Genomic DNA, 27,958 nt, shown 5'->3' with positions numbered 1-27,958 from the left:
GCTGTGTCCATGCAGTATAGCTCAACCTGAACCCTAAAGATAATGTACATTCTTGCATCCCCCAAGACACCTTTGCATTAAAAAAAATGTTGTTCAGCTTGTATTTTTAAGCAAACCAACCTACCGGTAATTCACATCACCACTGGATCATAAAATAATTATGCTATGGGTTTCACACATTCTACATTGCAATACAGTTCTTAGCTTTAAAAACATACCCAAAATGCATACTGCAGAATAAAGTGCTTTTTAAAATGTGTGCATTGAGATAAAACATTTATATTTGTATACCTATTATTATGATTATTATTATTTGTATACCACCCAATACTCATAGATCTCAGGGCGATTCACAACATAAAATCACAATAAAAAACCATAATAAAAATAAAAAACATGTGAAGAGTATATTTAAAGTTTTTCGGTCCTTTTTAAATTGAGAAAACGAGCCGGCATAGACTTGTGAATGAACACATGAAAAATGGACTCCGACTGGAAGTAGACTGAGCCGCCCATGAGAAAGACTGTATACCAGTCATAGGGAATTTGCTTGCATGCAGAAAGTCCCAGATTCAGGCATCAGCATCTTCATGTAGGGCTGAGAGAGAGCCCTGCTTGAAATTATGGAGAGCAGCTGCCAGTCAGTGTAGGACAAACAGAACTAGATGAGCCAACGGGCTGGCTCAGTATAGGGCAGCTTCTTATGTTCCTGTCTAGAAGCAGTTTGCAGGGTGGGACAGAAGCACTACACTAGCTTCCATACAGAAGAAGAAGAAGAAGAAGAAGAAGAAGAAGAAGAAGAAGAAGAGGAGGAGTTTGGATTTGATATCCCGCTTTATCACTACCCGAAGGAGTCTCAAAGCGGCTAACATTCTCCTTTCCCTTCCTCCCAAGGTCACCCAGCGGCTGCATGTGGAGGAGCAGGGACGCGAACCCGGTTCCAAGGTCACTCCTTACCCGAAGGAGTCTCAAAGCGGCTAACATTCTCCTTTCCCTTCCTCCCAAGGTCACCCAGCAGCTGCATGTGGAGGAGCGGGGACGCGAACCCGGTTCCCCAGATTACGAGTCTATCGCTCTTAACCACTACACCACACTGGCTCTCAGGTGCGTTGCTATTGGTTGCCAAGAGGAGCATAGCGGAAGTAGTTCAACAAGGTGCAAATGCACCAGCTGAGCCAATCCAGCTCTCTTGCCAGTGTGTTTGCACTGCACCAAACTCTTCGCCTTGCCTGATAGGCAACAGAGACCCAGCTGCCAGGATGCTAAAGTTCTGCCCCTGCTCAGCCAGTGGGCTGCTTCTGTTCCTATCCTCAGATGATACTGTGACTGAAAACAAGCAATTGAACACACCTGGAATGTGTAAGCAAGGACACTGTCACTCAGCCGATAATATTCTCTCTGGTCTCCACTGAACACTTTTCTGCATTGGCCACCAAAGCTCTTAGTATGGATGACTCCACGTCTGCTCTCACCCGTAAGGGCGTCAAAGCTGCAACCAATCAGAGTCAGGACACAGATTGCAAAGTTCACAGGATTTAGAAACATCAGTTGTTAACTAAATGTTAGCATACATCAGCAGACTACTTCCAAAACTAAATTATGCAAAGAACAGGGCACTCTGTAATGAGATTTTGTACTGGCAGAGCTACGATGCAAATCCCTGCCATTGCAAGTTACATCAGGGAAAATAAAACAAAATGTTTCCCCTGGAGTGTGTCAACAGAAAAGAGCAAGCACCTGATAATTCTAATGCATTTTATCTCTATGGCAACCGCCCCTGCTATGTTACATTTCCAGGTAAAATTAATGCAACTTGACAAACAACAATGGTCAATCTCCTCGCATCTTTTTTCTCCTCCTGTGTTCAGCCTGAATTGAGGTCACCAACAAGGCCACGGGGACACATAAAGCCTGTAATTTATTTGCTTTGAAATAATCACCTGCCATTTATGCTGAAGTTCTGGTAAATCCACCGAGAGCTAAGGAATAGCAGCAGTAGTTCACTGTGACCGTTCCTATGAGCCATTGCAGGGAGGTGATAGAGTATACCTCACCCACCTGCAACACAGGGATTACTATATTGGCCTACCCCACAAGTGTTTTGTAAGAACAGCTGTGGTAATTATTGTATGTTGTTCAACTCTGCCTCCTCCCATGACATCACATGTGTGATGTCAGGATGTCTCGGTGGGCCCCCACAATCAACTTGAGAAGATGGCACTTCTGGTCAGAAGTCTACATTGTCACTCAAGGCCCATGCCTCTGGAGCTCTGGGGCCTCCTGACCATGCTGTAGCTGCTCAAGCAAGCAGTGACAAGAGCAGCAGTAGCAACCTCTTCGTGCCTTGCAGGGCCAACTTTACCCAGGGGTGCAAGGGGTGTGGGACACCCAGGCACTGAATTCTGGGGGGTGCCAAATGTATACCTACTGTACAGTGGTACCTCGGGTTACAGACGCTTCACGTTACAGACTCCGCTAACCCAAAAATAGTACCTCGGGTTAAGAACTTTGCTTCAGGATGAGAACAGAAATCGCGCAGCAGCGGTGCGGCGGCAGCAGCAGGCCCCATTAGCTAAAGTGGTGCTTCAGGCTAAGGGCAGTTTCAGGTTAGACCTCCAGAACGAATTAAGTTCTTAACCCAAGGTACCACTGTATACCAGTCCCTTTCGATCAGCGGCAGTGAAAAGCAATGGAGCGAAAGTCTCCATCGCTCTGTTATTCTGTAGCATCAAATATTCCCGACAAGTCAGGAAACAAAAGCAGTCCCCCCCCACTGCATTGTTGTTACAGGTGAGCAATTCCCCCCTCCCCCAAAAAAGGTCAACAATTTTGGCTTCCCACCTCCCAAAAAAGCTCAATAAAAGTTAATTTGGGGGCGCTGGGAGAATCTTTGCACCCCAGTGGCGCATATGCTAAAGACGGCCCAGGTGCCTTGTTCTCTCTTTGAGGAAGGCAAGGAAGGTCAGGCTCAGAGGGAGAGACAGGCAAATGGGCAGTAGCAACAACAATGGCGAGAAAGAAATGGTCCTCGTGCTCTGGGAGGAGGGCCCCTTAAGAGCAACTCCCTCCCTGAGGACCTCCCAAAACAAATTCTAAATGACCTGTCCGAGCTACAATGCTCATGAAAAGATAATCTTCTCACTTCATATGGCCACGAGACAATGGATGCGAAATACTTTGAAGACCTGAACCTACATAAACGCTTCGCCCTATATAGTAGCTAAATGTTGTTGTTCCTCATAAATAACCAATAATCATTGCATCAAAATGAATAAGAACGACAAAGAACTCACCCTGCTCCTGTGAGCTCTACATTAGGAGGCGGCTTCAAAGGTGGCTTGGTGTTTTCACACACCATCTTGATCTCATCGCATCGGTCCTCATCAGCGCCATCTTCCTCACAGTCGTGATCTCCATTGCACAGCAAGGATTTGCTAATGCACTGCCCTATGGCCATAAAGACAGGTAACACAGGAATGATGAAGAAACTCTTGCAGCCACCTAGAGAACAGAACTGATTCCTCTGAGACTCCACTTCCATCATGGAAAGGTGGGGCCCCTACATGGCTCTCACATGGATCACCTACCACAATGCCCCAAAACAACTCACTTGGTACTTATGGAGGCCCCTGTAGTCTCCTGGTGTTCTCTCTTTCCTTTATTTTACATTTTGTTGGGTTTTTCTTTTCTTTGACCTTGAACAATGCTGGGCTCAGTGGAAAGCAAAGCTTCAGCCTTCAAATGTCCTCTTTCTTTCCTTTTCGTTTTATGTTTGGGAATGGATCAGCAGATTTTTGCCAATTTTTTGTGGCTTTGTGGATGGACATGTTTCTCCAAGTGTCTTGGAATTTTCTTTCTGTGAAATGGGTTGCTTTGGTTTGGTATTTGGGACTGAAACCCAGCCTCCGCCTCCCACTAAGTTTCTGGATTAGTTATTTGTCCTTTGTGACAAGGCAAATCTCCTTGGCAGGCCCTTTAGAGGCTTCTCTGGAAACCTCATGGGCAAGCAAGGTCCGTTGGAGTGTAGTGAGCCCTTCTATCCTATCCTCAAGTTGTATATATGTGTAAATAAAACCATATATCCTAAAGACATCAAGTGTCCATTAACCTTCATTCCAAGGAAACTGTACCCTGGGTAAGCACTGGAACTCCTGGGGTCTCTCAAAGCTCAGAGATTGGGGTGCAGGCAACCCATATTTATGTGCTGTTATCTGATGCCTGAGAGTTCTGTTATTTACCAGTGTATAAGTCATTTACTGTGAGTCCCTCTAGAGACCCTGCATAAAGAACTCTCTCTTTGTCTGTGTGTGTATATATATGAATAGTAAAAATCATAATGAAGAGTTACACTTGCATTCCCATATCTCCCCCTTTTTGGTCCCATCAGCTCCCGCTGTGGAACAGTCATAGGATAATAGAATCATAGAGCTGGAAAGGACAATGAACAGGTCAGTTGGATTCTTGAAGCAACGTACCTGACGAACATCTAAAACGATTGCCACATCCGTCTTCTGTTGGGCACCCTCTCGCAGGAACACAAGGACGGGATTCAAAGGAACTTCCTGGACATGGCTGTCCTCCAAACTGCCCATAAACTGCTACGGTCCGTCTGCGAATCTAAATCCAAAAAGCAATCCTTTAGGCTAGAGGTAGGTTCCGGTGGTGCTCTTAGGGGTAAGGGGGATGATATGTTAGCTCTGAATTTGTGCCCTTCGAAGAAAGGGGAATGTCACAAATTTCCTGTGGAGGCAGGTAGGTCAATGCTGGGCCTTTTTGCCTCTATCTCCATCATCTGCCGCTCTCAGTGGTCAGATGTAGGGCCATGAACTTCATACCCAAAGTGCAGTCCTAATTGCGTCACTGGCAACATCACATGTTCACCTGTCTGCAGAACAAGCTGCTGTTATAAGGCGTAGGAGTAGGACCTGGTTTAAAAGTTGGCAACCGTACCCATGTGTGCTTTATACTGCCGCATATTCAGAAGTGTTGTATTTGGATACGAGAGACCCAGTTTCAAATTGTCACTCAAGCAGAAAACCTTATTAAGTTTCCCTGCGTTGGTTACTGTAGGCCAAAAACTCTGTATTGCTAGACCACATGTTCACCATTTATGGTGTGGGAGTTTGCTTAAAGAGAAAATTAACTAATAATCTGGTAAGAAAACTTGGATTGTTCACTGGCGCTGCCTTAATCGAGGAACATTTCAGCCACTCAGGCAATGAATCTTGTAAAAGTAACCAGCGAAGAATATAAACATGGAAATAATTTGCATTTTAATTTGAGAGTTATTGTTGTGGGGGAAACAGGCGGTTCTATTTGGCCACATCAGCAGCAAATGAAAAACAGCGGTTTGGTTTATAGGCTGTCTGTTCCTGGATTTATATATCCTCTGCTAGAGAACTCAGATGCGAGGAAATTAATCAATATAGGAAAGCTAAAGTAGTGTAGTTTAGCTAGCTGAGGTTGCAATCCTATACCTTGGGAGTAAGCTCCATTGAGCACAATGGGACTTGTGCCTACATAGGCACACATAAGATTGCCCTGTGAGGCAGCAATCCTATGCACATGTAGTCCCACTTAACTCAGTAGGATATACTTATGAGTAAACATAAATAAGATTGAGGTGTGAAATATAGGGTGTTTCAGGTGGGATTCAATCACATACAGAGGTACCTCATTTTCTGAACGTAATCCGTTCCGGAAGTTCCTTCGAGTTCTGAAACATTTGAAAACCGAAAACTGAAAGCGGAAGCCTCAAAATGGAAGCCTCAATATTGAGAACTCAAAATGGAAGCTGCATTTCCTGTTCGACTTCCGAGGCGAGTTCGAAAACTGAGGCATTTACTTCTGGGTTTTTGGTGTTCGAGTTCCGAAACGTTTGACTACGGAGGTGTTTGAAAACCGAGGTACCACTGTACTGGCAAATTAACTTTGCACAGTTAGAGTGGCCTTGTAGGGGAAGATGCACTGGAAAGTGTGGGATAACACTTGCTCTGCCACAACCACAGCATCATAGATCTGGAAGAGGCCACAAGTGCCATCAAATCCAACCCCCTGCTTTGCCCAACATGGGGCTCGGACCCCACGACCCTGAGATTAAAGAGTCTCATGCTCTGACAACTGAGCTATCCTTCACACAATGTTGTCTAATCTTCCCGCACACAAATCAGAATGAATGTTCAAATAGTAGCATCATTTAACCTTCCCAAGTTAAAATAAATGAATGAATGCTCATAAACAGGACTTCTGGATGCACCTGTAGTGATTGGCGAAAATGACTTTAAGCAATGGCTGCAGATGAAGATCTAGGGCAGCATTTCCCAAACGTTCTCTTCACAGACCACTTGCAAATGGCAGAGTGTCTTCTTGCTGGACCCTGTAATGGTTTTTCTGCCCAATGTAGCAATTTTAATTATTGTGGTAGTACGATACTAAGTGTATTTTTATTCCCCCCCCCAATTATATATTGTATTTCATTGTATTGCAACTTAACGTGTAATTGTGGATTCATATTGCCACGAAATACAATATAAGAAATAAAAGAAACAACAAAAATACAATCAAACACCAATTTAATATGATGGATATACCATCTCACATCTTAAACCACAAATCCACAGATACATTTTAGGTCACCTGCTGGCCTGAAGACCACAGTTTGGGAACCCCTTATCTAGGGCATGATCCTCTGGGAAGTTCTCCTGTGCAAACCCTTTTGAAATAATAGGCTGTGCTGAAGCTCAGCAGTGTTGCTGTGCAGTTCCCATTCCAAGGCACTTGAGCAGGAGAACTTCCCAAACGACTGTGCCCTAGACCAAGAGTGGGCAATCTACTGGTAGATCTGTGGGAGATCTGCAGTAGATTGGCCAGGGTTTCCAATTTTTTAGTCGTTTAACAGTAATAACAAAATGATTTTCCCAACTCAGTTAGACTGCTGAAATGGATTTCCCATGAAAGGGTTAAGCTGAGTTCTATTCTGGTGCTGAAAGTAAATCCCCTAGGGTTCAGAATGTACTTCAAAGCACCATGTGTGTGTATATGTGTCATTAAAATTTTAAGTATATGCTATTTGCACCTGGTTCTGGTTGGTAGATACTGGAGAATTAATAAAAGAACTAAGTGCATCACGCAAGTCTGCCCATTCCTGTCCTAGATCTTCATCCGTAGCCATCACTTAAAATCAACAAATTACCTCTATAATCCAATTAATTCATGATTATTAATAAACATATGATCCTCAAAATAATGGGTAACAAAATAATGGCAATAAGATTGTTGCTGTTATTACTACCCGAGTAGCATACAAATGGCACACATTTATAATACTATACCTGAGTCTTAGTACAGCCATCACATTCTGACCAAGGACCAAATGGATTCCAGCTGCAATCGACTGGAGACGCCCTGTTGGGGAGAAAGAAAAATACTGTCAAGGTTTCAACGTTGGGAGAAGGACCATAGGCCAATGGTAAAGAACATGCAGAAGATCCCAGGTTCAATCACAAGCATCTGCAGGAAGGTCTCGGAAAGATTCCCATTTGATCTTGTAGCTGTCTGTTTTGAAAAGTTGTTGACTTCCTCCATAACAAAGTAATCTTGAGGAATCCCAGAGTTAGTGGATGGCCTGCATCTCAATCATCCTGTTCAGCACTGCTCCTTCCAACCTAGTCCCTATATAAACTATGAGTTATAGTCAGTCCTGCTCAGAGCAGATCCAGGTAACAAACCTAAGTTAATCATGTCCATTAACATCAGTGGGACTACTCTGAGCAGGAGTAGCATTGGCTGCAACCCTGTGCTGCTACTGCCCTATGAATATTTCCTTGGGAGAAAGTTGCTCCCCTGAAGGAGCAGGTGCGCAGCCTGGGAGTCATTCTGAACTCACAGCTGTCCATGGAGGCGCAGGTCAATTCTGTGTCCAGGGCAGCTGTTTATCAGCTCCATCTGGTACGCAGACTGAGACCCTACCTGCCCGCAGACTGTCTTGCCAGAGTGCTGTATGCTCTAGTTATCTCTTGCTTGGACTACTGCAATGCGCTCTATATGGGGCTACCTTTGAAGGTGACCCGGAAACTACAACTAATTCAGAATGCGGCAGCTAGACTGGTGACTGGGAGCGGCTGCCGAGACCATGTAACACCGGTTTTGAAAGGCCTACACTGGCTCCCAGTACGTTTCCGAGCACAATTCAAAGTGTTGGTGCTGACCTTTAAAGCCCTAAATGGCCTCGGTCCAGTATACCTGAAGGAGCGTCTCCACCCCCATCGTTCAGCCCAGACACTGAGGTCCAGCGCCGAGGGCCTTCTGGCGGTTCCCTCGCTACGAGAAGCCAAGTTACTGGGAACCAGGCAGAGGGCCTTCTCGGTAGTGGCACCCGCCCTGTGGAATGCCCTCCCACCAGATGTCAAAGAGAAAAATAACTACCAAACTTTTAGAAGACATCTGAAGGCAGCCCTGTTTAGGGAAGCTTTTAATGTTTAATAGACTATTGTATTTTAATAGTTTGTTGGAAGCCACCCAGAATGGCTGGGGGAACCCAGCCAGATGGGCGGGGTAGAAATAATAAATTATTATTATTATTATTATTATTATTATTATTATTATTATTAGGCTGCACATCTTGCTGATGAGGGGCTCATGCATATGGTCATATGCTGCCAATAGTAAGCTTCCTGTGCGTCCATCAATTCTTCCTTGTCCGTAACACGTTCTCCTCCAAATCACTGCCTTTCCACACTTTCTCCTTCCTCCATCCAGATTTTCTCATTCCCTCTCCTTTTGGAGTATCCCTGGTAAGAGAAAATCCAGACTGATATAGGAGAAAGTGTGGGATGGCAGTGATTTGGAGAAGAACGTCCTACGGACAACAGAGAATTGATGGAGGTGCAGGAAGATTGCTGTCCTCACTATAAGACTGTATTGAGAAAAGCCATTTGCTCTTCTTGCCTCGCTGCTGGGCTGCTCCCGTTCTCTGCTTGCCTGGCCACAGCTCTTCCCCTTTCTGTTACTGCACAAGGCCATGCTTTTTATGTAGCGGATCATACAGAAGTGTGGAGCAGCCAGTGGTTGCTGCAGCTTCACCAGCAATTGATTTTACAAAAGTACAGCAGTGCTTCCTGGCACTGGGAAATGTGCACCAAGTACCAAAGCATGTTTACTCTGAAGAAACTGAAGTGGTACCACTTGTACTGCTTTTACAGCCACAGCTTCCACCAAATAATCTTGGGAATGGTGGTTTGTTTGCAGGGAATTGTAGGTCTCAGCACCCTTAAAAGCTATTGTTCCCAGGATTATTTGGAGGGAGCCATGACTGCTAAAGTGGTATAGGTGTGGATGTGATCTGTTAGGGATGCTGGAGTGAGAAGATATGGTCTCCAAGGTCTCGTCCAACTCTATAGTTCAATAATTTTATCGTAATATGAAAAATCTCATATGGAGATTGCACATGCAATAACTATGGGGTTCTTTTTTCCCATAGAGCTCCTGCAGGGTGGTGGAAATCACAGGTTTGAATTTCTGATTTTTGTGCAGTCGTCAGTGTCCAGGACTTCCACAATTAACAACTGCATAAAAAGCAGGAATTCAGTTTGTGATTCCACCCCCTCCCTTGCGATAGCATTTGTCTGCCTGTTTACCAGCTGAATTCCTGCCTATCGTGCAGCTGTTAAATGCACAGGAGCCCTACCAGAGAGCAAAGATCACCCTCAATCCTAAACTTATACTAGCTACTCAAGCCCTACCGCTGAACAGGGGAAAATACATGCTGAATATATATGCTCATCCCTTTTCAAAGTACCAAATAACCTCTCACCTTGAAAAAGCAGGAAAGGAGCCCACAATTGCCATCAGAACGAATGTTCCAAGGACCTAAAAAGAAGGAAGGGAAGGCTTGGATTATTGTTTGGCTCACATTTGGACTGATTTTCCAAGTATAACAGCATAAGCCTAACCATGCCTACTCAGAAGCAACTTGTATTGACTGCAAGGGAGCTAAATCCCAGGTAAATGGGGCTAGGATCGCATCCAAATCAGGCAGAACTCAAAGGCAAGAAGCTGTGAAAGTCGTAGGGCTGAATTTAAAGGTTCCAATTATTGCAACTCAGCATGTCCCCATCGACACTCCCCCCCCCCCACATCCTGGTAGTTCTGCATCCATATGCCTTGTGTAAATGAATTTTGCATTAGACTTGGTTTCATCTACAGAAATTGGCTCAATGATTGCCTTACCTTCATGTTGGGAGAAACGCTCAAGCTACACGGCAACTAGCAGCGAAGAAAACATTCCTCCTCTGGGAGAAGAAGGCAATTTAGAACCAGGAGGAGCCGTCGTCAGTCTGTCTGTCTCAAAACTTCTGGAGACTAAGCTTGCCTGGCGGTTCTGCTTTTTCTTTCACAAGAGAGGCCTTAAGCAATACGGAGGAATGTTAACAATAACCCATCTCCTCTCCTCTAGGGACACTAACAGCCTGTTCCTGTAACTGCCCAAGTATCTTAAAATAGTAAGAACTAGATTATAAAACAAAGCTTGGCTTAGAGTGGAATATAGCCCTGGTGAATTTTTTTTTAAGAGTCTAGGAAGCTGCCTTGCAACATGTCAGACTGTTTATCCACTTAGACCAGCGTTGTCTACGACTTTGACTGGCATCTGCTTTCTGGGCCCTTTAGGGGAGTAGCACAGTGGCAGAGCATCTTCTTGGTATGCAGATCTCAGGTTCAATCCCCAGCACCCCTGGGTAGGGCTGGGAATGTCCCCTGCCAGCAATTCTGGAGAGTCACTGCCAGAAAGTGTAAAGGTAAAGGGACCCCTGACCATTAGGTCCAGTCGTGGCTGACTCTGGGGTTGCGGCGCTCATTTCGCTTTATTGGCCGAGGGAACCGGTGTACAGCTTCCGGGACATGTGGCCAGCATGACTAAGCCACTTCTGGCGAACCAAAGCAGGGCACGGAAATGCCGTTTACCTTCCCGCCAGAGTGGTACCTATTTATCTACTTGCACTCTGACGTGCTTTCAAACTGCTAGGTTGGCAGGAGCAGGGACCGAGCAACGGGGGCTCACCCCATCACAGGGATTCAAACCGCCGACCTTCTGATCGGCAAGTCCTAGGCTCTGTGGTTTAACCCACAGCGCCACACGCGTCCGCCAGAAAGTGTAGGCAACGCTAAACTAGTGGGACCAATAGTCTGATTCAGTATCAGAACATCCCCTCCAAGTGCCCTGATTTTCCAGGCATAGTGCCGGAATTATGAAAGCTTCTGATTTGATCCACCAGTGCTGCTGCCACTGAGCTCGGGGTGGAGGATGAGCCAGAGTTTGCCCATAGTGGCAGCAGCAGTGAGAGAGGATCCCATTGCCTCTCCATGGCCTGGTGCTAATTTAGACATACAGATGCAAAGTTAGATATAACCCTGAAGCTTCCTGCTAGGAATTATGGGTAATGGAATCCCCAAAAAAGTTCAGGAGAGTCTTTATGTATGTTGCAGTTGCTGCCAGAATCCTAATCGCAAAAGGCTGGAAGGAAGAAGATATCCCATCTAAATCAGACTGGTAAAACAAACTAAGAGAGTACACTGAACTGGTGAGATTATCAGCAAGGCTAAGAGACGTTACGGATGAAAAAATTATCAGAGAGTGGGATACATACAGAGTCTATGTAAAAGAACATTGTCAAAAGATCAGTCCGTTGGCAGGTCTTGATGGAGCTTCAATGTGCAATTAGGATAATTTTATAAAATAAAACTGATAGTAAGTTAAATAACATGGAGAAAGTAAAGTCTAAGTGTGTATTTAAGGAATTTAATTCGGGAACACAAGGGGAAGATCGGAATCCTTGTATAATTTAATAACAAATGTATACACAAAGCAAGTATGAATAATTGTTTATTTTTTATTTCTCATTTTGCCTATAACATCTATTGTACATTTTTGTTACAAAGTTTTCAACCAATAAAAGGATATATACACATAAAAAACAAAAAACAAAGTTAGATATAATCACTAGGATTTTCAGTTGAAACACAACACATAGTGGGGAGGATTTGTGAGGTCTTCAATCAAGGTGACTAAGGCTGTTTTGGTACTGAAACTCTGATTGGTTTAGATAACCTGCTTCCTCTAGGGAGGACCACTTCAAGAGGGGCTGCATCATCACCTTTTTCAAAGTGGCAGGAATAACTTCCTCCCATAGTGTGGCATTAACCACTCCCTCGATCCATCCTGTCAAGCACCTCTTACTAGATTTAACCAGCCATGATGGGCAGGCAGTCAGCTTCACCACTACAAGCCTCTTGCTCACATCGCCAGGCTGCAACAACATCCACAGTCTGTAACTTGGCAGTGCTCCATTGCTGTCCAACAAGCCTGAACTAATTTTGGCATCTGAAGAAGTGTGCATGCACACGAAATCTCATACCAAGAACTAACTTAGTTGGTCTTTAAGGTGCTACTGGAAGGAAAAAAAAATTTTGTTTTAATTTTGGCATCGTTCAGCATTGTTGTTGTTTAGTCGTTTAGTCATGTCTGACTCTTCGTGACCCCATGGACTAGAGCACACCAGGCACTCCTGTCTTCCACTGCCTCCCGCAGTTTGGTCAAACTCATGCTGGTAGCTTCGAGAACACTGTCCAACCATCTTGTCCTCTGTCGTCCCCTTCTCCTTGTGCCCTCCATCTTTCCCAACATCAGGGTCTTTTCCAGGGAGTCTTCTCTTCTCATGAGGTGGCCAAAGTACTGGAGCCTCAGCTTCAGGATCTGTCCTTCCAGTGAGCATTCAGGGCTGATTTCCTTGAGTATGGATAGGTTTGATCTTCTTGCAGTCCATGGGACTCTCAAGAGTCTCCTCCAGCACCATAATTCAAAAGCATCAATTCTTCGGCGATCAGCCTTCTTTATGGTCCAGCTCTCACTTCCATACATCACTACTGGGAAAACCATAGCTTTAACTATATGGACCTTTGTTGGCAAGGTGATGTCTCTGCTTTTTAAGATGCCGTCTAGGTTTGTCATTGCTTTTCTCACCAGAAGCGTTCAGCATAGTTCCAGGCAATTTTGACTTCAAAGTGCTTCGCAAATCTTGTAGAAAAGATAATCTTTTCAGGACTAAGTATTCCTTTGGACAATGATAGGACTAAACAGCTTTCCCCAACCCAGTGCCCTCCAGACATTTTGAACTACAACTTCCATCAGTTCTGGCCTGCACAATGGTTGGAGAAAGCTGTGCTAGAATTTCTGTTTGGACAACGGAACAGCTGGAGAACGGAGAACGGAACGAAGAACCAAGGAAAAGAAAAAGTGAGGAAGATGAGGCAATATGGTGCCACGAGCTTCAGCCTTCCCCAAACTTTTTTGTTCAGTGCAGTAAGTAATTTAAAACTTGCTGCACAAATAGACAGTACTGGAACTGAATGTCTAGGGACTAATGGGATGTTTCTACTTGGGTCCCTTCAGGCTACTTCCATCTGTCGTCTAGAACAAAACAAGATACTGCCTAAGAAAGCTTTAATTCTTCTTCCTAAAGCGTTGTAGCATTCCAAAGAGTCTATTATATTTCCTTATGAGCTTTGGCTTTCTATGCAACAGATATTCAGGTTCCTCCTTAAATTTCAAATGCCTTTGGAGCATAACAACATCACACACATTAAAATTGAATTTAAGTCATGGATCTTAAGAGGTCCTCTGATCTCGATCTGAAGATTGCAGCTGACAGACAACCAAACGCATCCCTTGATGCACCATCCCTGTTAATGTCCAAATATTCTTTCTCCCTCTCCATTCATTATCTGTTATGTTCCCAGATGCCAACCCTTTCTCTCTATTACTTCTGCAGATGGTGATGGTCAAATTATGGCTGGAAAGAGAGAGAGAGAACATCGGGCTGATATGTTCTTAGCTTGGGAAATTGGCTGTCAGCGAGAGCTTCTGGACTTTCTTCTGTTAGCAAATGTCATTTGCTTTTTCTAATTAGCTGTAATTAGCTGGCTCCAAAATTCTTAAAGTATTTATCACATTTCAGGGACTAATAGAATGAGCCTAGGGACGTGCCTTTTGGAAATGTGTCAAACGACAGTGTTTGGCTATTTTCTGCAGCACAAATGGTTCTTTCCCAGGGGGCTTAATGGAAGCAAACTTTCATAGGAGCCTAATCAACCTTCTGTTGCCTCCAAGGAAAACAAAGGATTTCTTTGCACATTCATGCAGCAGGTTCTATACAACATCATCCACTGTGGACACAGGGTCGCAGAAATTAAGATACGAGTTGCAGAACCATTCCTTAAGCTCTCAACCTTAAAAGTGCAATTTCAGCAACTAACAGTACCAGTTCTGGATTTCAGATGGTAAAGAATACCCAGAATTGGCAATGAAGCAATCGTCCACCTGCAGCATTTGGTGTCATCTGTCTTTGTGAGCAGGGTTCTCAACGATAGTGATCCTCAAAACTAATCCGCCACAAAAACCCTTATGTTTAGTAGTAAGAAATGAGTCACGAGGTAGCCTTTCTAATATGACCCCTCCATGGAATGAAATCTGGAATAACAAACATGCCCAGATGCCTCACTAAAACCCTTCAGAATATTTTTATCTTGTAGGATTCAACTTTAAAGAAATAGTGGGGCGTCTGACTTCACCATTCTCTTTAATTTGACTTCACTTTAATTTCAATTTCCCTGCTGACCTTTTGAAAATCACAGTAGTTACAGTCACTTACTCCCTCCCACCCTCTCAAACCCAAAAATAATTGGGCAGATGCAAGCGGTTAACTGGAAGCATACTGACCTCTAGTGGCAATCTGTGTTTGTGTTGTCCACATTAAGCCTGCACAATGTAACTAGCAGAGCACCAGTTGCTTGACAACAGTCGTATTTTGGCAATCTAAGACAAGCATCGAAACCAAGAATTTTATCAATCCCTGATGAGTGCCATACATGACTCGTGGGCTGTGCTTGATTTGGTGGGGCTCAGCCCTGCTGGCCTCTGCCTGCCTCCAGCAATGCAGGATTCCTAACACTGATGTGGAGTTCCCCATTTCACCCACTGAACATGCAGGCAGGCCTAAGAGAGACATGCCTGAAACCCCAAATGAGCTGCTGGAAGTCAGTGTAGACAATACTGTGTAGACAATACTGAACTAGATCAGGGATCAGCAAACATTTTCAGCAGGGGGGGCGGTCTACTGACTCTCAGACCTTGTGGGGGGCTGGACTATATTTTTTTTTAGGGGGGGGGAAAGAATGAATTCCTATGCCCCACAAATAACCCAGAGATGCATTTTAAATAAAAGCACACATTCTACTCATGTAAAAACACCAGGCAGGCCCCAAAATAACCCAGAGATGGATTTTAAATAAAAGGACACATTCTACTCATGTAAAAACACGTTAATTCCCGGACTGTCCACACGCTGGATTTAGAAGGCAATTGGGCCGGATCCTGCCCCCGGGCCTTAGTTTGCCTATCCATAAACTAGATCATGGGTAGCTCCGGGAATCTACATGAGTAGAATGTGTCCTTTTATTTAAAATGCATCTCTGGGTTATTTGTGGGGCATAGGAATTTGTTCATTATTTCCCCCCAAAAAAATATAGTCCAGCCCCCCACAAGGTCTGAGTAACAGTGGACCGGCCCCCTTCTGAAAAAGTTTGCTGACCCCTGAACTAGATAGATCACTGGTCTGAATCTGCTCCTATAAGTGGGGCAGTGATTTGCCTTCACCTTCCTGTCCGTGTATGTTCTGCCCCAGGAAGCACACTAGGCCTCTGATAATGATACTGCTTTCTAAATGCTTTTTATATACCATATATATATATATATATATATATATATATATATATGCAGACTAAAACTTTAGGCAATGTAATAAGAGAAGAGGTTGTAGCAATGCATTAGAATTGGGATGTTGGGAAAGCAAGCTCCTATTTTCATCTATGAAATTAGATACTGCACAACTGAAGTTGAGCCAACAAAAAAGAATTCACTTTTCAACTCTCAGGATTATGTTCCAAATGGAGGTTTACAGTGCAGCCCTATGTATGTTCACAGAAGTCCCACTGTATTAAATGGGCCTATTCCCGAGTACTGTCGCGAGCTTTTGTTTAAATTGTTCTGTAATGTAACAGCAAAACCGGCATTTGCTAGAATCGGGATCCGTGGGTAAGCCTTACTGAAAACAGCACAGAGTAAACACGCACAGGGTTGTGCTGCAAGGCGTTCCGTGCAAGAGTTTTGCAGGTGGTCCATTTATTTCATAAAATTTATACACTGCTGGGCGGGGTGAGAGAGAAAAAACACACATCTCAAAACAGCTAAGACCAAACAATAAAATCAAGAAAAAATTACAATTGTTTAAAAACGTACAAGCAAGTTATCGAATACTGTGACCCATTAAAATTCACGGCAGAATTTCTAAGTATCTGGGCCGTTTGCTTTTAGATCCCCTCCAAAAAAAGAAAAAGGAATTTGCAACTCTATGTCCGCTGCCGCCTCCAGGGGTTGTAGCGTCGTTATACTATTATTTGTAAGTTACTATTTGCAAGAGATGCTGAGTAGCGCAAAGAGAACTCTGAGACTCAGTCCCGCCCCCACTGACGTCACTTCCCCCGCCGTTCCCGAGCCCTTTCCTCGTGTCACCCTTTTCCCCTTCCGCTCCCCCTCCGCATGCCTATTCAAGGGAGCCTATTAAGCGGTTGCGCTTCCTTCGCCGGAAGCCGCGGCGAGGATATTGCGGAAGTCGGAGGCGGAGCCAGCCCTCTTTGGTTGTGGCGGCTGAAGGAAGATGGTGAGTGCGGGATTGGGGGCGGCGGGTAATCCTTTGCCATCTGTCGCCGTTTATGGCCCTGCGGCCGGGGCCGCGTAGGGAAGCGTTTCACCGGAGACTGCTAAAGACGGGGAGCCGTGTATTTTTGGCCGCGTCCCTCAGGCGTTGCGGCCGCGCTCAGCCGCGGGAGCCTCGAGTCCCATAGCGCGGGGAGCTGCTACGAGGAGGCCCGGTTGGGCCTACCAGCGGGCTCCTCTGTCTCGGCAGCGCCACGGGTTGGTTGGGCGCAGGTTAGAGGGGGAAGCCGTGCAGAGGCCCAGGCCTGGCTCAGGTCACCTCCCAGCTCGAGCCACGACCCGTTGTCTTGTTTCTCGCGTTGTTTTAAGGGCGAGGAATGAGAGTGACCAAACGTGTGGCTGCAAAGTTGATGGGTTGCAATACTGGCATGTTAGGCGTGTGTGTTTGCTCTGATTTCTGGAGTGAAAGATGCTACTGGGCTGAGAAGGATGCAGAATGCTCGTGTTTCTTAATAAAAAAAATCACCTTAAAGCACTGTAGAAAAATGAAAGCTCTTGGTTTTTTTAATATATATATCGCATACAATGTGTTGGATAGCTTATGTTTGCGTGTGTACACGTGGGTCCCCTAATACTGATGCTTTGGCCAGTATACCAGTTGGTATTAAAATGCCTAAGGGTGTCTCAGCGAACTTTGTGAATGTTCGAAAATGCTTTACAGCCGGATCCTACTCATGCAGACTCAGATTAAAACCTCAGTTTCAATGGGACAGAGGCCTCGGGGATCACATCGCTATAATATTTTATTGGGTTTTGTTAGTATAGCAGCTGAATCGAGCACAAGCACAGCAATGGAAAGGTGAACTAAAAAACAAAAAGGTTGGCAAAAGGGTAAGGGGCTTTGGGCACCTTCTGAGGGAGGCCGGCACCCCTCGTTCTTAGAGGGATTTGAAATTCATTTAAAATCTGAAATGCATTGCCATTTTGAGTGAAAAGCATGCCTTTCATTTAATAATAAGGTGGTCTGGGAAAGAGCACAGAAAATTGACAGTGCCTGTAAACCCACCATAAATTTTCTGTAGTTTTGTCATTCAGTGGAAATGAGAGACCCTTGGTTTCACTTTAGAAATGTTTCACGTCCTTTGTATGGTTAAGCCTTCACCAATCTGGTGTCCTCCTAATTTGTTGGACTGCAACTCCTATTTCCTCCAGTCATCACAGCTGTGCTGGTATGGGATGATGAGCATGTATATAGTACATTTCAAGGAAACATTCAAAAAGATCCTAGTAATCCCAACAGTGGGCCAGCATTGTTTCTGTCTTGCTGGGGCAAAGACTGTGGGAGAATTGCTTTTCTGAAACCACAAAGTGAATGGCATAGCAGAGATGGGAGCTGAATATCTTGTAGTTCACACTCTTCATATGCTGTACCAACCCAATAACTTTTGTCCTTATACTATGTATGCAAAATACACTTCATTTTTTTCTATAAAACGCTTGTTGCTCGTTAATGCTTTATCAAAGTGTAGGATTAAGAATGTTCTACATCTGTTTATTCTAATAATGTAACACTGCATATTATTATAATCGTAGTAGTTGCATAAACATTTTCATTTATGTTTTAGACGAAAGGAACATCCTCCTTTGGAAAGCGTCGCAATAAGACGCACACTTTGTGCCGTCGATGTGGGTCCAAGGCCTATCATCTCCAGAAGTCCACCTGTGGAAAATGTGGATATCCTGCTAAGCGCAAGAGAAAGTGTAAGTGCAGAACTTCCCAAATGCAGGAACATATCTGACTTTCACATGACTGGTTCTATGATACCTTGCTGCTTTGAGATCCATGGTGTTGCACCATATAAACGCAAATACATAGTTTATTGTGAAAATATTTTGCCTGAGAAAAACAATGTAGCAAGTTTAATATAACTTTGGATTTAACGAATCGTAGCTATAGGCAATCAGAGGTTTCATGCAGGCAAGTGACTGGGCTGAGGAAGGAGTAACAGGTTGTGCTACCCTTTTTCTGCTTTGATAGAGGCAATTTCACTCCATCGCCAGTGTAGAAATTCAGGCTACTAGCTTGAGCACACTAGTAAAAATGGCGGGCTAATTACTTGTGTGTGTGTGTTTCAGTTTTAACGTGGAGAACAAAACGTTTTCACATTTTCTGAGATTGCTATTCATATTTTCTGCCCTTGGCCTTTTCAAAGAGAGCCAGCATGGGTAGAATGGTTAAAGTGCAGGGACTAGTATTGAAGTCAACAAGGTTTGAATCCTTACTCAAGCCATGTGTTTCACTGGCTGACATTGGGCCAGTCACTCTCTAGGCCTTATCTGTGAGCATAAAAATGGGCAGTAGAACCCGTGGAGGAAAGCTGATATGCAGATCAAATAAACTTGCTTCTTGATTGTAATGTATCACATAATCTGCTTTTTTGTATTCTAGATAACTGGAGTGCTAAGGCCAAGAGGCGCAATACTACCGGAACTGGCCGTATGAGGCATCTGAAAAAGGTCTACCGCAGATTCAGGTACAGTAGTATATCCTTGCTATTACAGATAATGTGTTCTGGAATGCAATGTAGGTTATTTAATGCAAGATCCATATGAATATATGCTGTAAGCTACCATGGTGGTTTTTTTTTTAATGGGCAGGGTATAAATATTAATAAATTAGAAGTAATGAGTTCTAGCTAACTAGATTAATGTGCCTGTTAGTCATGTCCATTACAACATTAATAGGTAATAAAGCAATTATATCTCTTAAATGAGATTAAGCGTCACTGAACTCAGTGAGACTTTCTCCTTAGTAAACTTGTGTAGGATTGCACTGTAAATAGTTTTAACCTGGCAGTGTATTCTAAACAAAGAGCAGCCCCAATGGCTGATACATTTCCAGCAGTGCATCTTGAAGTCCATTATACTGTTGAAAACACTACCAGGGTATTTAAATCTTACTGCTTTAACCCCCACCCCCAACACACATACACACATGCAATGTATTAAAGTTGACTCATCTGACAAAGCTGATGCTAGTCCATGAAGATTTATGACATAATAAATTGGTTAGTCTTTAAGACAGGTTTGTGTTGCAACAAACACAGCTACCCCTGGGGGGCATTAAAGGGCACTTTAAAATGTTCAGCATGTTGAGATGTGTTTATTCATTTTAGCAGCTTATCTATGATGCCTACAAAAAACAAAAGTCTGAACATCTGAGTTCATAAGTGATTTCATTTTTTAACTGAGATAAGCTGATTAAAAAGAACACTAAAATCAGTTAAATGGAAATGTTCGCTCTAGAACACTTGTAGTAATCACTAACTCCACTTCGTCTTGTATACACAGGAATGGATTCCGTGAAGGAACAGCGCCAAAGCCCAAGAGAGCTGCTGTTGCAGCATCCAGCTCATCTTAAGGACTCAAATGTGTTTTTAAAATAAATGGCCTGAACTGCTAAGAACGCTTGTCATCTTTACATGTTCCTCAGTATCTCCTCTTCCACACTGAGACCTTTGTTCAAGCTTGGTTGTTCAGATAGTTCCTGATGGAAAGTAATCTGAAATTTGATGAGATAAATATATAAAATCTCATGTTCAAATATACAACCCCCCCCCCAAAAAAACAACAACACCCCCCCCCCCAAAACCTTAGTACTGGTTGTGTGAAGCTTCATTTTGGTGGTATGGTACAGTTGGATATGTTGAAGATGTGTCATGAGAAAACTTGCTCCAGAAATTTATAACATAAAGAATACATTTTATTGGAGTGTCCACAACTAGCGTTGTATATTCACATATAGAAGATGGTAATTTAGGCTGTAATCCTTAAAGTGCTTGGTAAAATTCTCCACCTGCTCCAAAGCAGTCCCAGTGCTGCACCAAAATGAAATTGTTCCAGGAATGTTCTGAAGTTCAATACTGCATAAAGAAGATCTCAACTGTACTTTAATGTGGTTAGCAATGGTAAACAAAAACTCAAACTGCATAGAAAAAAATGCACCCTTTCCCAATGCTAAATATTTACTAAGGTTCTTGTTTCCTTGAGCACTTGTTTTATCACTTTGCTTTGTTGGTCTTTACAACAAGCATTGCTTTATTGTTGCAAAGGGGAAGGACTTGATTTGACAAACATCTCGGCATTTTGGGCTTACCTTCAACATAGCCATGTCAGGTTTCATTTTACTTAGGAGTTCCAAATAATGGGATTATATCCACCGAAGTCTTGCCCGAGGTTTGAAATTGGCACATCAAGTGGGGGCTTTCACATCTGAAATTTATTGAAACATTCCTCTGCAAGTTCACTAGTAAAACGATACTAGGAACAGCTTCATTTTGGTTTAATAGAGGTGGAGCTGCCTTTGTAGTCTTGACCTAAACCATCATACATTTTAGCCTGTACAAGTATTTATTACAATTCAAATGTCGAATTTGTCAGAGGGCATGTGCCCTTTATTATACTGCCGAGTTGCCAGTATATAGTGAATTAAAATAAGGCATATTATGAGATGTTCGGTGTTGGGTATCCTTGACGTAGCGGCGTAGACCCTTTGATATCGAAATACTTGAGTGTCAGAGATTCTACTACAAGTATGACTAACATTGGATATCACCTACTGTATTTGCATTTAATATACTGCCAAAGTTGTCCATTGTAAGGGGAAAGGTCCAATAAAGTAAGGATTGTGCTATATATGATAGTATTACATGGCCAAAGTTTTGGGCCACATGGGCAAATTTGGAATTTTGAGAGCGCCGTGAGCATTGACTTCTTTGCTGTCTCCACATTGGTCTCCAACACACACAAACCCAAGATAGCAGAGCATAGCATTGGGCAAAAAAATTAGGTTTACAAGGCAGGTTGCTCTGAGTATTAACTGCTGTAGTTAATACTAAGCACTAACATGAAATGCTATATTCTCTATAATGTACAGAACCAGATTTTTGATAGCTTCAAGAAAAAACTTTTTAAAAATTTCAGCATAACTGGGACTTTGCACATTCAACAACTGGACTACAGAGCTTAAAAGCAACACTTAAGAAAAGTAGCAAAATGCAAATTTCTCAGTAATTATGGATTACCTTCTAGATCATTTGTTGGTATAAGATCTGACAGTGTCTGGTCATTGGCGGGCACAGTGAAGTAGGGCCTTGGTGAGATCTGCTCTGTATTTTTTTTTTTTATATAAATTTTTTATTGGTTTTTCAACACATATTAAAAGACAAAACAACACAATACATAAACAAACAAACATATAAACACGTATAATTTCTTGACCTTTCTTTCCTAAAACCTTCTTTCAGCGACTTCCCCATACCTCCCCTTTCTGCATCCCTGTTTTAAATCCTTCCAGCAACCCCTAATTTCAATTTCTCATAACACTTTAACTCTTTTTTTTTTCCCGTATCCAATTGTTTGTCACTGCAATTCTATTTTGCATTACCCAAGACATTTTAACATTCATTAATTTTACAACAATTCTTAAGATAAACTTTAAATTTCTACCAGTCTTCTTCCACCGTCTCTTTCCCTTGGTCACGGATTCTGCCAGTCATCTCCGCCAGTCCCATGTAGTCGATCACCTTGGTCTGCCATTCTTCCAGTGTGGGTAGTTCTTGTGTCTTCCAATACTTTGCTAAGAGTACTCTTGCTGCTGTTGTAGCATACATAAAGAACGTCCTGTCTTTCCTTGACACCAATTGACCTACCATGCCCAGGAGGAAAGCTTCTGGTTTCTTCACGAAAGTGCATTTAAGCACCTTTTTCATTTCATTATAAATCATTTCCCAGAAGACCTTAATCCTAGGGCACGTCCACCAAAGGTGGTAAAAGGTACCTTCAGTTTCCTTACATTTCCAACATTTATTATTGGGCATATGATAGATTTTTGCAAGTTTGACTGGGGTCATGTACCACCTATATATCATTTTCATAATGTTCTCTCTTAAGGCATTACATGCCGTGAACTTTATACCGGTGGTCCATAACTGTTCCCAGTCAGCAAACATAATGTTATGACCAATGTCTTGTGCCCATTTAATCATAACTGATTTAACCGTCTCATCCTGTGTATTCCATTTCAACAGCAAGTTATACATTCTTGACAGATTCTTAGTATTGGATTCCAATAGCTCTGTTTCTAATTTTGACCTCTCCACCTGGAAGCCAATTTTCCTGTCCAGTTTGAAAACTTCATTTATCTGATAGTAAGAGATCTGCTCTGTAAAGTATGCCATCCGGTATCAAATTCTGCCATAGCTCAAAGGGGGTCCGTCTCTGGTTCTAGTCCGAAAGCCTGCAAAGCTGCTGCTAGTCACTGCACGCAGTACTGATCTCTATCAACCAATGGTCTGATTGATGCTCCAGTTAATGCTTAGGCATGTAAAAGATGGGTTTGAGCATACCTAATTGGGAGGAGAGACCACAGTTCAGCAGCAAATGCATTTTTTTCAGTGGAGTTGTGAATCACAGAATCAAAGAACTGTAGAGTTGGAAGGGACCCTAAGGATCAGATGCAGAAGGTCCCCATCCAGCAGCCATTTTTGCAGACAATCTCCCACCACCTGCATGCAGGTCAATGGAGGTGTGTGCACTTGTTCTTGGGATACTCCCAGTATTTTGTGATTCACTATGTGCCCTCCCCACCATGTACCACTGCAGCAGTTATTTTGTCCCACACCGCAGAAACTGTGGTAATGTCCACATTTTAAGAAATTCTAGTTGTATCCACAAACCACAAGGCTGTAGTTCCAAAGGCTCCCTTGCACCTTTACGAAGGAGCACTGCTGCCAGAACTGGAGAAAATACTTCATTTGTGTTGCTGATTACATGAGTTGAATTTGATGAGGTGGCTGCTATTTTGTTATAGACATGGGTGAATCGTAGCCAGTGATTTGCAATAATGCGAACAAAGCCAGACCCAATAGCAGGTACTCATTTGATTGTTCTTTCCAGAGAATGTTATCTCTTTGTTTTGTTGCAGTGCTGACTACTCACCTGCGCTAATGCAGGTTTGGCATATTAATGCTGCAATCCTATGCATGCACACTTAAAACATCTACCTTTTAATACAGGGCAACATATTTTTTAGTAACCTTGGAGGGAATCCAGCCTCTCTCTGTGTGAAATAGTGGGTGTGTTTTTATAACGGAAGAGAAGGAGAACTGTGAGTCAGCCTTTCTTCCGCCTATTGCACCTCCCTTGATCTGGCCCTTGGCCAGGTTCATTTCTGAAGAGAGAATCTCTTCTCTGTGTGTCTGTGTTTGAGCTATTCTGGAATACATTTAGTAACTCTTAAAAACTGATTACTGCCATGTATTTTAATCTTAGCGCGGCCTGCAAAAATTAGACAGGTAAATATCTTCCTATCTGCCAGGAAATGTTTGAATATGTTTGAACCAGTGGTCAGCATCACCAGTCTAAAAAGGATAACAAGGAGGGATCCAGTCTAACATCTCTTGGGAGGGAATTCCACAATATTGGAGCAGACACTACCAACCATGCCTCCGGCTCACCTCACTCGATGACTGGGGGCAGAGCACGTCCAGAATGGTTAGGAGTCAGTGGGCAGCCTTATTCACCATGAATCTGCCTAATCCACTTTGAAAGCCATGCAAGGTGGTGGCGGTCAACCCACCCATGGGGGAAGGTAAGAGAACTGCCTCGGGCAGCAGGATTCACTGGGGCAGCAGATTCAGCCTCCAAGGAATGCAGATCTTAGTCCTGATGTAGATCTTCACTCCCCACTTCTTCCCTGGCACAGGGTGGGAGAGGGACACTTTTGTGGTTTGACTCAGGTGCCAAGATGTCTTGGGCAAGCCCTGCCATCACTATATTCTGTGGGAGTGAGTCCCATAGGGCAACGTGCTGCACGAAGGAGTGGATTTATTGCGGTCTTTTAGTTGTGCATGTGCTGAAGCAGACTATATATATGCACACATATATATCATAGAATTGGAAAGGATCTCAAGGGTCATCTAGTTTAGGGATCTCAACTAGATCATAAACGACAGAAGGCAATTATATGCCTTTCCCCACCGCCATGGACTCAAGTCGGTTCATAGTTCAGGAACCGAATTGTTGAGCTTAATTAAAAGGCTTGCGATTCAAACAGCATATGCAGTCATACCTTGGGATAAATATGCTTCAGGATAAGTATTTTCAGGCTGCGCTCTGCGGCAACCCGGAAGTAATGGAGCACGTCACTTCTGGGTATTGCCGCTTGTGCATGCGCAGACAGTGAAAATGACATCACGTGCATGTGCGGAAGCGGTGAAACACAACACGCGCAGTCGCGTCTTACGTTCTGTTCAGGATGCGAACGGGGCTCTGGAACAGATCCCGTTCGCATCCCGAGGTACCACTGTACCTCCGAAACAAGTCCCCTTGAACTCAACCAGGCTCACTCTAGGGTCTAGAAGCAAGGCTTTCTGTCGTTTCCTAATTTCCCAAGCAGGAAATTACATACCCTCCAACATTTCACCAATGATAATAGGGACTTCCCATTCCATAATGATAATTATACTATTTATCCCCACCACCACATCTGACTGGGTTGCCCCGGCCACTCTGGGCAGCTTCCAACATACATAAAAACATAATAAAACATTACAAAAAAACACAAACACTGATTGCCATCAGTCGTCTGGGGGTCGGATACCCTCCAACATTTCTGCAATGAAAATAGGGACATAAAGCGGGACGTTCCGGGATCCTATCAGAAACCGGGGCGCCTTCTCTCAATCGGGGACGTCCCTGGAAAACGGGGACACTTGGAGGGTGTTCTGGGATTATTTGGAATAATGATCTTCCCCCCGAGGCCTGCCTGCCTATGTCTCCCCACCCGCCTCCCGCCCCTAGGTAAAAGCGGGGTAAAAGCAAGAAGCCGCGGAATCTCGCTTCTGGGCTTTCGAGGCGGGCGGGCGCTTGTGTGGTTGAGGCTCCTCGCACCCCGCACAGCCTCGCCTGAGCTCCTCTCTCCTATTGGCGAGGAGGGAGGGCACCGGGCCGCCTCGCTCCCCCGCTCCCTTGTGCGCAGGCTCGGCTCTCGGCGCAAGATGGCGGCGGCGGATAAACAGAAACATGAGCACGGGCGGGTGAAGATAGGGCACTACATCTTGGGGGACACGCTGGGCGTGGGCACCTTCGGCAAAGTCAAGGGTGAGCGCGGGGCAGGGAGGGCGGAGGCGGCAGCGGAGTGGACCCCCTTCCCGGATCATTTGGGATCAGGGTGGCGGGGGAAAGGGGCTGTGTCCTTTCCACCCCAAAGGCTGCTGGCGCCTTTTCCTAACGGGGAGAATTTTTTGGGGGGTGGGAGAGGCGATGGCGGGACGGGGCGTTGCTTAGTAACCTGGGGAGGGGTTGCATCAGTGGTAGCTTTGGCCCCCCCTCAGTTTTGCAAAACGGGGCTCTCGTTTTTTGGGGGGGCGGGAGGTAGGGAAGAAGGCAGGTGGATTGCACCTTTCGGTCTTCCAGCTAAATATCAGGATTGGGTGTGAAAAGACCCACCCCCCCAAAAAAATCTGCCTGCAAAACCTCCCAGCAACCCATATCTTATGGCTCTGCTAATGCAAGATGGTCTGTCTATGTTGCCTGTCCGGATGCAAGTTCACTTCTATAGAAGAGAGGGTGTAGGATTGCAAGGCTTAACCGCGCAGGGCAGCCCCAAACCTGTGCATGTTTACTCAGAGGTAAGAGCTCAGTCAGTTCAGTGAGGCTCTGCTCCCAGAGTTTGGGATTTGTGTCCTGACAACCTGATCCTTAACAAACTTACTGGCTCAGGACACAAGGTCCCATTGAATTCATTTGGGTTTCTGGGTTGCAGGCAGCCTTGCAGTTGCAATCTACTGCACTTTATAGACGGAAGTAAGCCCAACTGACTCTGATATGACTTACTTCCAAGAAGTGGTATGTGCATTTATGGCTTGGATGACTCACAGGAGTGACAGCTTGTGTTTTTTCCTAATTAGTTGATGTGGAGCAAAAGTGTGTAGTTTTGTGAACTCACCTTCAGGCTTCTTTTCTGTTACTGTCACCTTGCAATCCCTCCTGCTGCTTGCAGCCAGGGCTAAGTTCCTTGTTCTTGCCCTAACCAGTTTCAACCAGTCCAGGGCTGCATTTTTTTTTCCCCTCCTCCCATTCCCCATAAGCAGCTTTTGCTGAGATCTGTCCTGAAAGTGATATGTTAAAATAAGAGTGTTGGTAAATATGGGCAGGTAGAGAATTGTGCTCTGTCTGGAAAACTTTGCAGCAGTAATCAACAGTCTAAATTCTTTCTAAAAAGAACAGGCTAGTTATGAGTGCTAAAGCCGAGGTGATTGATGTGTATACATGGAATTTCAAGTTCATGGTGTTCTTACTAAAAGCTGGCAAGGGTGGAATTTGTTTCTCTGTTACTTCTTGCCTAAAAAAATAATAATTATCCCTCTAAAATCACCATTGGATATATTCCTAATGGGGTCTTGGATCTTACAAGCCAATCTTAATCATGTGTACTTAGATGCAAGTCTCAGGGCTTCACAAAAGAAATGACTTGGAGGAATAAACAGATACAGATACCACAGTAATTAACTCAGCATCATAAAATAATTATGCACATTAAAGTAATAAAGACAGGGTAGGTAGTTGTACATTTAAAACTAGCTGAAATAAATAAGGATTTGGTTCATCTTCAGAATCCTAATAGTTTTGTAGTCTGGCAGACTCACTTTGGGAACATATTCTAAAATTATGGTGTTGCCAGAAAGTGTCCGGCCGCATCACCCACTTGTAACAATTAGACAATGATTTGGCCCATGGGATTGTACTTCAGACTCCTTTGCTCCTTCTTTGCATGCTTCAGTTCCCTCCCTTGCTTCCCGGTTCCTGCTTTTGCATTTCAGCCAAGTGAGCTAGAAGTCATAGTGAGGGTGGGGATCCAGAACATAGGAGTGAGAGTGTGATCCCAAGGAATGGTCCCAACAGCCAGACCATGGTTAGCTGTGCATCAAGCTGATGGATTAACCCAGGCATCACTTTATTTTGATAAAAATTAACTTTGTTGCATCACTTTCCTCTTTCTTCATATTGTGGGTGGAGTGATTTGCTTTCCTCCTCAAGGGTGTTTTCAAGTGGAAACATGGAGAGATTCTCTTCCTATAAGGCTAATCAGAGGATGTTTTGTTGTCCCTTGATAGCTTTTCATAACATGTT

At 44.0% G+C, this 27,958-nt stretch overlaps 3 protein-coding genes across 3 annotated transcripts in view; 2 read left to right on the top strand and 1 right to left on the bottom strand.

The window, feature by feature from the left end:
• Positions 1-10,510, bottom strand: part of C7 (complement C7) — a 42,198-nt gene extending 31,688 nt beyond the window's left edge. The window contains exons 1-6 of the mRNA XM_083576074.1: positions 10,228-10,510; positions 9,812-9,867; positions 7,332-7,404; positions 4,476-4,617; positions 3,294-3,447; positions 1,351-1,489 (exon numbers count right to left, since the gene is read on the bottom strand). Coding sequence (XP_083432200.1) covers positions 1,351-1,489; positions 3,294-3,447; positions 4,476-4,617; positions 7,332-7,404; positions 9,812-9,867; positions 10,228-10,233 — 570 coding nt within the window. The 5' untranslated portion in view covers positions 10,234-10,510. The remainder of the gene's footprint in view (positions 1-1,350; positions 1,490-3,293; positions 3,448-4,475; positions 4,618-7,331; positions 7,405-9,811; positions 9,868-10,227) is intronic.
• A 6,102-nt stretch (positions 10,511-16,612) lies between these two features.
• On the top strand, positions 16,613-20,222 carry RPL37 (ribosomal protein L37). The gene is made up of 4 exons (XM_083576343.1): positions 16,613-16,769; positions 18,391-18,526; positions 19,215-19,299; positions 20,117-20,222. The coding sequence occupies exons 1-4, from the start codon at positions 16,767-16,769 to the stop codon at positions 20,184-20,186; spliced, it is 294 nt and encodes a 97-aa protein (XP_083432469.1). The 5' UTR covers positions 16,613-16,766; the 3' UTR covers positions 20,187-20,222.
• Positions 20,223-25,755: 5,533 nt separating this feature from the next.
• The window catches only part of PRKAA1 (protein kinase AMP-activated catalytic subunit alpha 1), a 36,942-nt gene continuing 34,739 nt past the window's right edge, over positions 25,756-27,958 (top strand). Inside the window, exon 1 of the mRNA XM_083576193.1 lies at positions 25,756-25,927. Within this exon, the coding sequence (XP_083432319.1) occupies positions 25,825-25,927 (103 nt within the window). The 5' untranslated portion in view covers positions 25,756-25,824. The remainder of the gene's footprint in view (positions 25,928-27,958) is intronic.

Source organism: Podarcis filfolensis (genome assembly GCF_964270895.1).
Source record: "Podarcis filfolensis genome assembly, chromosome: 11".
Taxonomy (NCBI): Eukaryota; Metazoa; Chordata; class Lepidosauria; order Squamata; family Lacertidae; genus Podarcis; species Podarcis filfolensis.
The sequence above is the reverse complement of the archived record's forward strand: the minus strand, read 5'-3'. Positions and strand labels throughout refer to the sequence as shown.

Coding starts and splice junctions, on each gene's coding strand:
- RPL37 (XM_083576343.1), top strand. Junction 18,527..19,214: donor TGCTAAGCGCAAGAGAAAGT/GTAAGTGCAGAA, acceptor TTTGTATTCTAG/ATAACTGGAGTGCTAAGGCC. Junction 19,300..20,116: donor AAGGTCTACCGCAGATTCAG/GTACAGTAGTAT, acceptor TTGTATACACAG/GAATGGATTCCGTGAAGGAA.